The sequence below is a fragment of the Myxine glutinosa genome, chromosome 8, assembly GCF_964187855.1.
Source record: "Myxine glutinosa chromosome 8, kmMyxGlut1.1, whole genome shotgun sequence".
Lineage (NCBI taxonomy): Eukaryota > Metazoa > Chordata > Myxini > Myxiniformes > Myxinidae > Myxine > Myxine glutinosa.
Window position 1 is genome coordinate 50,399,359 of NC_136268.1, and position 12,858 is coordinate 50,412,216.

At 44.3% G+C, this 12,858-nt stretch overlaps 2 protein-coding genes across 2 annotated transcripts in view; both read right to left on the reverse strand.

The window, feature by feature from the left end:
• LOC137432484 (uncharacterized) lies at window positions 1–10,090 on the reverse strand. The gene is made up of 4 exons (XM_068124460.2): window positions 7,160–10,090; window positions 5,973–6,161; window positions 2,166–2,466; window positions 1–672 (listed from the first exon to the last, which is right to left on the reverse strand). The coding sequence occupies exons 1-4, from the start codon at window positions 10,040–10,042 to the stop codon at window positions 548–550; spliced, it is 3,498 nt and encodes a 1,165-aa protein (XP_067980561.2). The 5' UTR covers window positions 10,043–10,090; the 3' UTR covers window positions 1–547.
• Window positions 10,083–12,858, reverse strand: part of LOC137433119 (uncharacterized) — a 21,951-nt gene continuing 19,175 nt past the window's right edge. Inside the window, exons 3-5 of the mRNA XM_068125574.2 lie at window positions 11,568–11,738; window positions 10,128–11,314; window positions 10,083–10,086 (exon numbers count right to left, since the gene is read on the reverse strand). Coding sequence (XP_067981675.2) covers window positions 10,083–10,086; window positions 10,128–11,314; window positions 11,568–11,699 — 1,323 coding nt within the window. The 5' untranslated portion in view covers window positions 11,700–11,738. The remainder of the gene's footprint in view (window positions 10,087–10,127; window positions 11,315–11,567; window positions 11,739–12,858) is intronic.

Sequence of the window (12,858 nt, forward strand, 5' to 3'; positions counted from 1 at the left end):
TACAGTAATATTCTTTTTTTATTTCTATTTTTTTTTTTTACAATAGCAAATAATACAAGTTACCAAAAAGGAACAAGAAACATCGCACTGTTGACAAATATGAATATAGGCCATGGTGTTGACGGTCAACTGTGCAAAGCAATACAGTAGTTCAGGTTCCGTTAAAAGTGGCAAAAACGGTGGCAATTATATTGAACACAAGTTATAAAATAACAATAAAACAATTTCCAAATTAAACAACGGACTACAACCTAATCAGTTCTATTACTGTAATTATACATGATTAAGGCAAGGGTCTTTTCACTTGGAGAGTAGTTAATGCATGGAACGGTCTCCCTGGAAAGGTAGTGGCTGCATAAACGGTAGATACGTTTAAATGCGAATTAGGTACCTAGACGCATTGGGGATAGAGGGGTACTAGCAGAATTGCGTGATGGGCCTCATGACCTTCTCCTCCGTCGAACTTCCTTGTACAATTCAAAAACGATTAAACTCAATATCACCCTTACGTGACCGTCACTGAAAGATCACTTCTCACAATTTGTAGTTATTTCCTCGGACAACGTGGAGACTTTGGTGGCTTGAAGAACGACAACAAATTCTGGTCGTGTGTCTTAATCGGTTGTGAAGCTTTCCTTGGGACGTGCGGAAGCATCTTCACAGGCGAAGTTTCTAGTTGGTAAACAAGGAAACGTCATTTTTATTTTCAACAGAGCTTACACATTTGGATAAAAAGTAAAAACTAGTATGGAAGGATGCAATGCGACAACTTTTATAACAGCAGTGGCGAAGGGAATAAATCGTAAGGCCTCTGTGTTTTCATAAGAGTTGAAGGCGATAGTACCAACGGAAAACATAACTGACAAAAATTGGAGACGAGAAACTTCTTTCATATGCAGCAAAAATTTGAAATGCGAATGGTTCGGTGGATGTGCGGAGTATCGTTGAGAGAGAGGAAGACAAATGATGAATTGCGAAAGATGATGGGAATAGAGCCTGTGATTGATGCTGTGAAGAGGAACAGGTTGAGCTGGTTTGGTCATGTGTTGAGGAAGGATGAAAGTGACTGGTTGAGAAGAGTGATGGAAATGAATGTAGAAGGAAGTCGAGGACGGGGAAGACCGAGAAAGACTTGGCTAAAGATGGTGGAAGAAGAAATGCGGGCAAGGGGGTTAACAAGGGGAGATGCAGAAAATAGGGCAAAATGGAGAAGATTGTCATGGGGACCGCAAGGCTAACCCCCGCTCTAGCAGGGAAAATGGCATTAAAATGCCTGTTGTTTGTTTTTATATGCAGCAGAAGGCTGTGGTGTATCAGCATTGTTGGGGGGCATGGCTGTGCCGCTGATGCAGTGCCCTCCGTTGGTTAGGGCAGGAATTTGGAATTTGTTCAGGGTGCCAGTAATAGCTCGCTTACTCTTTGCGAATGACACCATGGGAACCTTTAATGTCCACCAACTAATTCCGGCAGTCGGGACACCAAATTTATTGTCCATCCGAGGGACGTCACACACATTGATGAATCGCCATGCCTGTGAAACATCGAAATGACAGTTTGTAGCTGGGTTGGGATTCAGACCCAGGCTAGACAGCTTGGAGGCGAGTGTGTGTAGAGAGAGATAGAGAGCAGAAATATATTAGGCAGGGGCACTAGAGCAGGAAAAGTGAAGAAAATGTGAAAGTACGAGCGTTGGGTGCGGAGGACGGAGGAATAACTGGTGCTCGTCATTTTGGAGGGGACTGCTGAAGGAAAGAAAAAGCAGCCAAGAATAAGTTGGCAAGAAGGCACAAGAAATTGTTAGCTTTGTTAGCTCTTACACGAGCCTCGACTTTGTATACAAAAAAAAATAAAAGAGACACCTGACAGCGTGCGGCAGCTACAATCTGAAAATGTCATGCTGGAAGAAGAAAGCAACACCATAATCTTTAACTTTCAGTGGTTTTATAGAGAATTGTGAGACCTGAAGCGAACCAATGAAAATGATCCGAATCATTATTTGCACAAATATTCATGTTTGTACTTGAACCCCCGTACAGTTTGCAACTAACATTTTTGAAAAGTAAAAGCCAGAGAGAGAGAGACAGACAGACACAGAGAGACAAAGTGAGCTTCAATCATCCTTGGTTTCATATGTGCTGTACCCATAATACCCCTGTGCAACTCACCGAGCAGTTGTCGTGCCTGAAGACTGACCATCTCCAATGGCAGATAGTGAAGAGCTTTTCTGCCCCCATAATCTCTGAGTGAAGGATTTGCGTGCAGCAAGTGCACAAGCACACGGATGGCATCATCACGGCCATGCGCTGCAGCCAAGTGCAAGGCCGTGAGGCCAGCGCCGTTAGAACGAACGTCCACAGGCAACAAAATTCCACCGGACTGAGCCTTCTTGCCCATCCAAGTTAGAGCGTCCACAAAACCATGTTTGGCTGCCCAATGCAGTGCTGTGTAGCCAGATAAAGAATCTTTCTATAAAGAGAGCAAGATCACAATACGTTATTAGTTAATATGACTTGCTCACTACCTGCTCTTGGGCCATAATGTTTGAATCAAATACTCACAATGACACAAATACAGGAGTTTCCCCGCTGCAAGTCTCCCTGCTATAAGTCTCCCCGCTATCCGTCATTTATCATACAAGTCCATAGGTTACCTAGGAACATTTGAATTATACAGTGCATTCAGAAAGTATTCAGACCCCTTCACTTTTTCACATTTTGTTATGTTGCAGCCTTATGCTGAAAGCGTTTAAATTCATTTTTTCCCTCATCGATCTACACTCAATACCCCATAATGACAAAGAGAAAACAGGATTTTAGAAAGTTTTGCAAATTTATTACAAAGAAAAAAACTGAAATATCACATTGACACAAGTATTCAGACCCTTTGCTATTACACTTGAAATTTAGTTCAGGTGCCTCCCATTTCTCTTGATAATCTTTGAGATGTTTCTACACCTTGATTGGAGTCCACCTGTGGTAAATTCAATTGATTGGACATGATTTGGAAAGGCACGCATCTGTCTATATAAGGTCTCACAGCTGACAATGCATATCAGAGCAAAAACCAAGCCATGAGATCGAAGTAACTGCCTGCAGAGCTCAGAGACAGGATTGTGTCGAGGCACAGATCTGGGGAAGCCTACAAAAAAATTTCTGCTGCATTGAAGGTTCCCAAGAGCACAGTGGCCTCCATAATTCTTAAATGAAAGAAGTTTGGAACAACCAGGACTCTTCCTAGAGCTGGCCACCCGGCCAAACTGAGCAATCGGGGGAGAAGGGCCTTGGTAAGAGAGGTGACCAAGAACCCGATGGTCACTGGCTGAGCTCAAGAGATCCTGTGTGGAGATGGGAGAAGCTTCCAGAAGGACAACCATCACTGGAACACTCCACCGATCTGGGCTTTATGGCAAAGTGGCCAGACGGAAGCCTCTCCTCAGTGAAAGACACATGAAAGCCCGCTTGGAGTTTGCAAAAAAGCACTTAAAGGACTCTGACTGTGAGAAACAAGATTCTGTGGGCTTTCATGCTATGCATTGTTTGACTTAATGCATCTCATTCTGTACAGTACAGTACTGTATTTTTATTTATTTATCTTTGCGTACTTTACTGCAGTAATCGTTGAACAACGAGTGGTAAATAACATAACGAAAAGGGTGAAACTACACGTAAGTAGCAATGCAGTCGTGAGTAGTTTAACTGTGGATGTTAAAATAGACATCTTGAAATGAAATAAGAATGGTGAAAGACCAGCTGATATGGCTTGCTGTCTTGATTTGCCGTTGACAACTGTTCAAACTATTTTAAAGAATGCTGATGAGGGTCTCGTGCAGACGGCACAGCATGATGCGTGGCATTGCAAGACATGCCATTTGGGTAATGCGGCCCATGCTCCAGGCATGGCCGAAGTGGGCGTGACAGCCGTAGTGGGTGTGGCGACCTTGGGAGTTCTTTGTGAGGTTCTGTGTGGACACCACAGGGGGTTACAGCACGAGCGTTAGGTTTTGTGGCACGAGTGCATGTGCTGGCACAAAGGCTGGAGCCTGAGTCTCTGGAGGAAATCACATGGCCCAGTGGGAAGGATAATTTAGAGGGCGGAGGATTGATGCAGGCAGCGTGACAGAGCCAATTAAGGATTAGAGATTTTCAATGTGAAAGACCACTAAATTATCATTATAAAATACAATTAAATACACTGGAGAAATACCCGTGCTACGCACGGGTGGGAGGCCAGAAGCAAACGCAATGCAGATACGGTGAATGCTAAAGCATGAAACCAATAAATTCCACATTCCTGTAGCACATTCAGTCGCACATCATGGAGAGCAAGTTAGTGAAGGACTTCCATGAAAAACGTACCTGTTCACAAACAAACGGGTACGTTCACGTATAGAAACATTGATCATGGGTCTGTGGCGAATCTGCATATGGCGATGGCAAAATATCAGAAATTGAAGGCTTTTTTATTTTGAACGATTCATATAAACATCCGTTGAATCATATTACACGCAAATTATCAAAATCTAAACAGTATCTTGAGAATTTCAATAAAAGCCATCACTGTTCATATCGGTAAATATTATTCCATCGTCTTTCAAATCGTGATCGATACACTATGATCGTGATGGTCGTGATCGTGAATCATGATCGATAATCGTGTTCACAATCGCTGTGTCGTATGTACTCCTGATACGTGTACCAAATTCCCGAAACGTGTAACTGTACCAAATCAACAGTTAAAAGGATTTTGAGCCGATAGGTGTTATGGCCTTGGCAAGATCGATGGAGACAGCGATCTGTTAGATCTGATCCTCCTTCATGCCGAAGTGCAGATCCTCCTTCATGCCACATCCAATCGATGCAGCCGTTTGTGCGGCACACGGTGCAGCGATCGGTGCAAACGTGGATACCCACACTGCCACATCCTGATGATACTTGCTCCCGCATGACGTTTCCGCATCACGGATGTTTATATAAATCGTTTAAAAGAAAAAAAGGCTTCAATTTCCGATATTTAGCCTTTTCATTTGGGCCTCCCAATTGAAGCCCCGCCCATAGGGCGGGTACCGTTGCTCGACGTAAGAAGATGTCACAATGAACGTCGTGCGAACGCGAATGTGATGCGGGAGTCCAAACCTGAGAATGCTGGAGACTAAAGCTGAAATTGGGAAAACTAAATAGCCTATTTTACTCCTGGGGATCCCAGGATTATCCACCCAAAATATCTGCGATCGGATCAGCAGTTTTTACGGTACCTTTCGAACAGACAGACAGACAGACATTTGGTGAATTATAGTAAGATGAATATTATTGTAACTAATTAATCGACATATGTGGGAAAATTACACGCCCAGGAATCGAACCCAAGTCCTATGGTGAACCATACCAGTTGCTCTGCCACCCGAGCTATCTGGGCGAACATGACGAAGCATGCAATTTTCCCCACATATAATTGCCACTCTTTCCGTTACTGTTTCCGGGGCACTCGCTGCCAACCATAGGAGCACCAACAGCCTGCTCACGAGAGGGTCTTCCTCCAATGGGGGGACAAATTCATGTTACAAACACCACTGGGGACGTTTTAGCTCTTACACAAGCCTCGACTTTGTATAGAAAAAGGAAACCGTTCAGTCTGGTGGATGTATGTGTTCTACTAAGTGCCGTTCTAGTTTTTAATTAATCTAAACTAAGAAATTGCCTGTGTCTGTGGTGTGTATGTGTGCGTCAGTGCCATAGCTCCATGACTATGACAGCTAGAAACTTTAAACTTTGTATGCATACTAAGGGGGTCCCAGAGGTGCGCACCTGAGTATTTTTTTTTTTTTTTTTCATTTGGTTAAAAATTTTTTTTAAATTGCTTGCTTTTCCCGTCACCAAGGACGAGTACTTTTTCTATTGGTGAATATATATAAGCGAAGAAAAATAAGAATTAATGAATGTTAAACAATTCAGTTTAAACATGTTCTTCAAACTCACCATAAAGAGTATGGTGATATTCTTATCCACCAATGGCTTAAGTTTATAAAACTCTCCCATTGCTGCATACACTGCCCAGCGATGCATAGATGGAATTTCTTCAGCAGGAGGAGGCAAGGTAGCAGTAGATGCCATACCCAGAGTTGGAACAGGAGCTTCTGGTATGCCCGAGTGCACATCTTGTGGTTGCTGAGGTGCAAATTGATGAAGGGTAAAAATATCTACCATTAAAGGATGCATGTTATCCGGCCATGGAGCTTGATCATCCCTTAATTAAAGTCTCTACCATTAAAGTAGGTTCCATTTTTGAAGATATTTCATACAAGCGACGGAAATAGATGGAAAATAATCTACTAATGAACAACCGTGGACAAAAAATAATGAGTGATGAAAATAAGTTTGAGTTGTAAAGACCTAAAAACTGCAATAGCAAGTGAGAACATTTTGTCCCTCTTCCATCACCATGGTTGTTGTTATTTAATATCATTTAATTACAAAAAAAAAAAAAAATCCTTCCGAGGTCGGCAAATTGAGTACCAGTTCACTGGTAATTCCCTGTTTGTCGTTAAAGGCGGCAAAAAGGGTTGGCGCCAGGAAGGGCATCCGGCCGTAAAACATTGCTTCAAAAAGGGGACCAAAAAACAACAACAACCACGGTTCCCGAAAAAGGCCAACCGCCGCTTTGCGGGGAAAAATGGCCTCTAAAGGTGGTTATTTTTTATTATATATTACAAAACAAAGTTGGGGCTCGCTCTTCAAATCAAAGATAGCTAAGCACCACCATAACAAGAAAAAGTCGAATTTGATACAAACAAATTTCACCAACTATGTGGTTACCAGCTGCAGAATTACTAGTTGCTCACGAAATCACAACAGTAAAAGAATGAAGACAAACAGGCAAAACTATGTACGAAGGAGCGCTTGTCAGGTTTTGGCCACATATCAGCCTCAAAGGTACATTCCAATAGCACGTAATTAATGCTATCCACATGTGAACAGTTGGGTAACATCATGGCGCCTATTGTTAAGTTTGCCGAACTTGGTATGAAATGGCTCTGGGGTTGGGGGATTGAGAGGGGGCGTGGTAAGAGACTGTGGAGGGGGGGGGGGGGGTAGAAACTCACCAATTAGCTTTCGTAGCATTACATAAGGTTAAAATAAAAAACCAAGTGATGTTATTAAGTTACCTGAGTATGGTGCAGCTTCATAACCCCATCTGATCGTTGTAGAGGATCATACACTGGTAGTTTCAAGGTATGGGCAGAGGTGGACCTCAAGTCCTCATACAGAACATTGTGCAAAGCATTAACATCATGAATATCCTTGGGTTTTCCTTCAGAAAAAGCTCTTTCATGTGTAGAATAAGCATTGTCAGATTGGGAATTTGCGTCGTTATAGTGGTTTGTAGATCTCGTACAATGAGAGTTCTCTTCCGAAGGTAGTGACTCCACATTGTGCGTTTGGGAAGACCTCTGTTGTACAGGATAAAAAGGATCATTTCCTGCTGCTAACTTTTGCTCAACATAATTGGGTATGTCAAGATAATTAGTACTCTTCTTGGTATCTTGGTAACGTATTTCCTTGAAGTCATGTTCATATTGGGTATTCACAACCTGTTCACAAGCTTCCTTTGAGGTTGCTCCAACTCCCGGATATTCTTGTCGGTAATCCATGAATTGAACATGATGCTTTTCTCCAAAATATCTTCCAGGTGATTCTTCTGGCTTCATTCTGGTGTACTGCTCTTGAACAAGTCCGGATGGATTTTCAGTCGGTCCCTTAGTGTATGCAAGCTGATTTTGAGGACACTCATCATGGAATGTGGTCCTTGGAGGAATACTTGGCATAAAACGACTTTCAACCTCCCTCATTGCTGGAACTTTCTCCAAAACTCCCTGTTCATAGTAATCAGCATTTTTTGATGGCATTTTGTTGCCTCTTGCTTTGTGATTGGGTTCTTCTCGCTTTTTTCCATGAACCGTTGAATGGTCAGTACCTTTAGTAGAGTTGGTAGCATTTTCATCGTAATAGTTTTGAACTTTTGCCGTAGTTATACGTCCAAAGTTCCCAGACAGGTGTCCAGTGTTTCCACTGTTTTGCAAATACATCCTCTCATTGTTCATCTTTGATGGCTCCGATAGATTATCCATAGATTGCATTTTGATGTTCACCATTTTTGCTTGACTTGCAGTATTCAAATCTGGTTCTCTCAAACTGATCATAGATGAACAGAGTTTGTTTTGACTGGAACTATGACTGGCATGTATCGATGGCATTAGAAGGTTATCCGTTGAATACCTACGTGTATTCACCTTTGCTCGGCTTGCCATTTCCGCAACAATATTCTGCTTCTTCTTTTCTTTGTACCATTGTTCAAGAGCTTCTGTTGATGAAGCTTGGCTTAGGTTTTCCACAGAGCTAGCTAATGCATATTTTTCATTGTATTGTGCCGGCTCTGTAAGATTATCAAGAGATCTTCCACGGGCCATTTGATAATGAGATGTTGGCTTTTTTATAATACCGGGGAAAATATCCTGCCTTGACTGTATAATTGGTTTACCAGATGCCACAAAACTTTTCCCAGGCCAGGTGTGTTGACTTTCATCTGTTGGAGGTACATCGACACGAACCAACGGAGCTATGCCGGTATGGCTTGATTTCAATTGAACCAATGTTTTTGCTTTATTATTCATGCGATTTTCATACCACTGCTCGAGTTGTGGCAAAGCACCAATGGTAACATTTGGCTGCCTCCCACGTCCCACAATTTCATTATTTTCAACCGGTCTCATCTCAACTCGTTTTCGAATCAAGTGATGATCTTTGGGAGATGTCTTTGCATTGGGCCGTAGCAAACATGAGGGAATTTTGTCTTGTTTTGATTGACCATATTGATACTGCATTGGATTGGACATGCCTCTTTGATTGACAGGAAAGGAATTCTGAGTTTCTTCATAATGCATTGATTCTCCACTTTGAAAGTGCCTATTAGCACCAATTTTTTGCTGGGGTATATTATTTTGCTTGACCATTTTAGATACATCCCTCATCTGCTTTGAATGCTCGATCGACACTGGCCATTGATTAGCAGTCAACTGTTGTTGTGGAGAATCAAATTTTGTTTGGTTATGATCTTCTATTATCCCTCCAGTTTTTTTCTGACACAGCATTCCAGGTTCTTCTACCGATAAATAACGTTCCTCTGACTTATCTGCCGATGGATACCATGCATCGGGCTTCTCTGCTGACAGATACTGCACCTGAGGTCTCTCGGCCGATATATATCGCACTGGCGGCCTTTCTGCCGACGGATACTGCACCTGCGGCCTTTCCACCGATGGATACTGCACCTGCGACCTTTCCGCCGACGGATACCACACCTGTTCTCTTTCTGCTGATGGATACCGCACCTGCTCCATTTCCGCCGATGGATACCGCATCTGCGGCCTCTCCGCCAAAAGATACTGCACTTGCGGCCTCTCCGCTAATGGATACTGCACTTGAGGCCTCTCCGCCAATGGATACTGTACTTGCAGCCTCTCTGCTGAGGGATACCGAACCTGCAACCTCTCCGCTGATGGATACCGCATCTGCGGCCTCTCCGCCAATTGATACCGCATTTGCGGCCTCTCCGCCGATTGATACTGCATTTGCAGCCTCTCCGCTGATTGATACCGCATTTGCGGCCTCTCCGCCGATTGATACCGCATTTGCGGCCTCTCCGCCGATTGATGCCGCATTTGCGGCCTCTCCGCCGATTGATACCGCATTTGCGGCCTCTCTGCCAATGGATATTGCATCTGCGGCCTCTCCGCCAATGGATGCTGCATCTGCAGCCTCTCCACCGATGGATTCCACACCTGCGGCCTCTCCACAGATGGGTAGCACACCTGTGGCCTCTCCGCTGACGAATGCTGCACATGTGGCCTCTCTGCCAATAGATACCGCATCTCTGGCCCCACTGCCAACAGATTCTGCACCTCTGGCCTCGCCGCCGACAGATACTGCACCTCTGGCCCCTCCGCCGACAGATACTGCACCTCTGGCCCCTCCGCCGACAGATACTGCATCTCCGGCCCTTCCGCCGACAGATACCCCACCTCCCCTCCCTCAGCTGACAGATACCCCACCTCTGGCCCCCCCGCTGACATATACCCCACCTCCCGCCCCTCCGCTGACAAATACCCCACCTTTGGCCCCTCTGCCGACAGATACCTTACCTCTGGCTCATCCGCCGACAGATACCCCATCTCCGACAGATACCCCACCTCTGGCTCCTTCGCCGCTAGATACCCCACCTCTGCCTCCTTTGCCACCAGATACCCCACCTCTGACTCCTTCGCCGCCAGATACCCTACCTCCGGCTCCTCCGCTGACAGATACCCCACCTCTGGCTCCTTCGCCGCCAGATACCCCACCTCCGGCTCCTCCGCTGACAGATACCCCACATCTGGCTCCTTTGCCGACATATACCCCACCTCCGGTCCCTCCGCCGACATATACCCCACCTCCGGCCTCTTCGCTGACAGATACTCGACCTCCGGCCCCTCTGCAGACAAATACCCTACCTCTGGCAGATAACCTACCTCCGGCCCCTCCCCCGATAGATACCCCACCTCCAGCCGCTGCCCCAGATGCCTCATTTCTGGCCCCTCTGCCGACAGATACCCTACCTCGGGCTCCTCCCCTGAAAGATAACACATCTCTGGCCCCTCCGCTGGCAGAGACTGTACATCTGACCCCTCAGCCGACAAAGACCGCATCTCTGGCCCCTCCACTGGAAGAGTCCATGCTTTTGGCCTCTCCACTGGCAGTGACTGCCCTGCCAGCAGATACTGCTCCCCCGTCGACAGAGAATGCACGTCCGGCTCTACTGCAGACACAGGCCACACCTCTTGCTCCACTGCTGACAAAGGCTGCACCTCCGACCCTCCTTCCAGCGGAAGCTGCACCTCTGGCCATGACTTGAAATACTGCTCCTCAGGATGAGAGGACGTATACTGTTTTGCAGCTTCACAAGATGATATATGATGGTCTGTTTGTGTGACTGTCAGATACTGCTCCTGACAATGTGCATCTGAAGGCCACTGCTGCACCAGCTGTGCGTTTGGGGAGTTCTGTTGATCAGGTGCAGAGCATTTCTGTAGCTTTCCCATTTCTTCCAATTCATCATGTGAAAATTCCTTTGAGGGCTTTGAAGCACCTTTCTTGTCCTTTTCATCTTGACATATCTGTGATCTGCATCTGTTTCTTAATCCTTTGTCACCTCGATATTGTCTGCGCAGTTGTATGTAAGTGCAGCCATCCTCTTTTGTGACCTTGGCAAAAGCATTTACATGTTTCTGCAAAGAGAGTTAAGAGTACCGATTGTTAGCAGCTTGAGACAGTGAGGATTTCAGCATTCTATAAAAGATTTAAAACAACTAGCATAACAGATTATGCTTCCACATGCCAAAATTGCATCATCTCATCAGTGAATATAACGGTATTCCTCAAACATTGAATTTCACATCAAGTTAGAGTTATCTTTTTGTACATTTAGTTTTTACCCAAAATAGGTATTTTAGGTCATTATAAGGACTTGAAAAAGCATACCTTGAATTCTTCCCTTCCTCCTGGCTCGTCGATGTACGTCTGAAAGTGCGCTCTAAGGTCTGTGTTTTTCACCCGGCCACCATGCGATCGCAAAAAGTTCAAAACTCCATCCTGGCTGAAATCAACCTCCATTCTGCTTCACGAGCATTGATAAAACCGCGATTCAATTGCCTAGTCATTTTGATGGCGGGAATAGAGCAGAAGAGGAAGGGAGAGGTGGGTCAACAAGTGAAAAGTTGATATCTACATTTCACAAAAAAACACTTTTTTCCTTTTTTCTACACTCCAAAATAAAACCAAATATCAATTTAAGCTGCACTGTACACTCAATATCCCATAATAACTAAGTATTACGTATGCACAATTGGGGTTGTGGCAATATTAAACTAGAGAGGTTCCAGGGAACCTGAACTCAACTGGTCTATATCAATATGGTTAGAATATGCATAGTAGAACCACAAACTATATAGTTTATATGTGCCAAAAATATATGACAAAAATTGATTTTCCAATATGGCTGCCCTGCTGCACCGAGTTTTGGGCGTGCAACGCCCAAATGCAATCCCAAACTAGTTTATGTCATAAAGATGCTGCATAACAAGTTTCATCAAATTTCATCAATATTTGTGACTTTTAGAGCGTAGACATCGAATTGTTTACAGACGACAGACAGACAGACAGACAGACAGACGGACGACGAACACTGGGTGTCGACAAAAACTCAGCTGGACATAGTCCAGTTGAGTTAAAAAGGGGATGGTGGGAATGAAAAGGAGATGATTGCAGGAGAGGTAAATAAGTGTAGAAGAGTTTGGGATAAGGGAAAGAATGTTGAAGAAGGCTGGGAGAAGGTAGAAGGGGAATAAAGAGAAGGGTCACATATGGATCAGATTGGAGGGTGTGGTGTCAACATGCCGCCATATTTGCGCACGAAATACATAGATACTCTTCGGAGGACTCAATTGCAATTTGATTCTTAATACAACAACAAAACTAGAAAGGTTCCAGGGAACCTGAACTCAACTGGTCTATATCAATATGGTTAGAATATGCATAATAGAACCACAAACTATATAGTTTATATGTGCTAAAATATGACAAAAATTGATTTTTCAATATGGCCGCCCTGCCGCGCCCATTTTTGGGCGTGCAACACCTAAATGCAATCCCAAACTAGTTTATGTCTTAACGATGCTGGATAACAAGTTTCGTCAAATTTCATCAATATTTGTGACTTTTAAAGCATAGACGTCGAATTGTTTGCAGACGACAGATAGACAGACAGACAGAC

Excerpts from the sequence above, each read along its gene's own strand:
- LOC137432484 (XM_068124460.2), bottom strand. The coding sequence starts at position 10,042 with ATGCAGTATCTGTCGGCGGAGGGGCCAGAGGTGCAGTATCTGTCGGCG. Across the intron at positions 2,467-5,972 it reads ATATCACCATACTCTTTATG|AAAGATTCTTTATCTGGCTA; the intron begins GTGAGTTTGAAG and ends CTCTCTTTATAG. Across the intron at positions 673-2,165 it reads TCAGGCACGACAACTGCTCG|AAACTTCGCCTGTGAAGATG; the intron begins GTGAGTTGCACA and ends TTTACCAACTAG.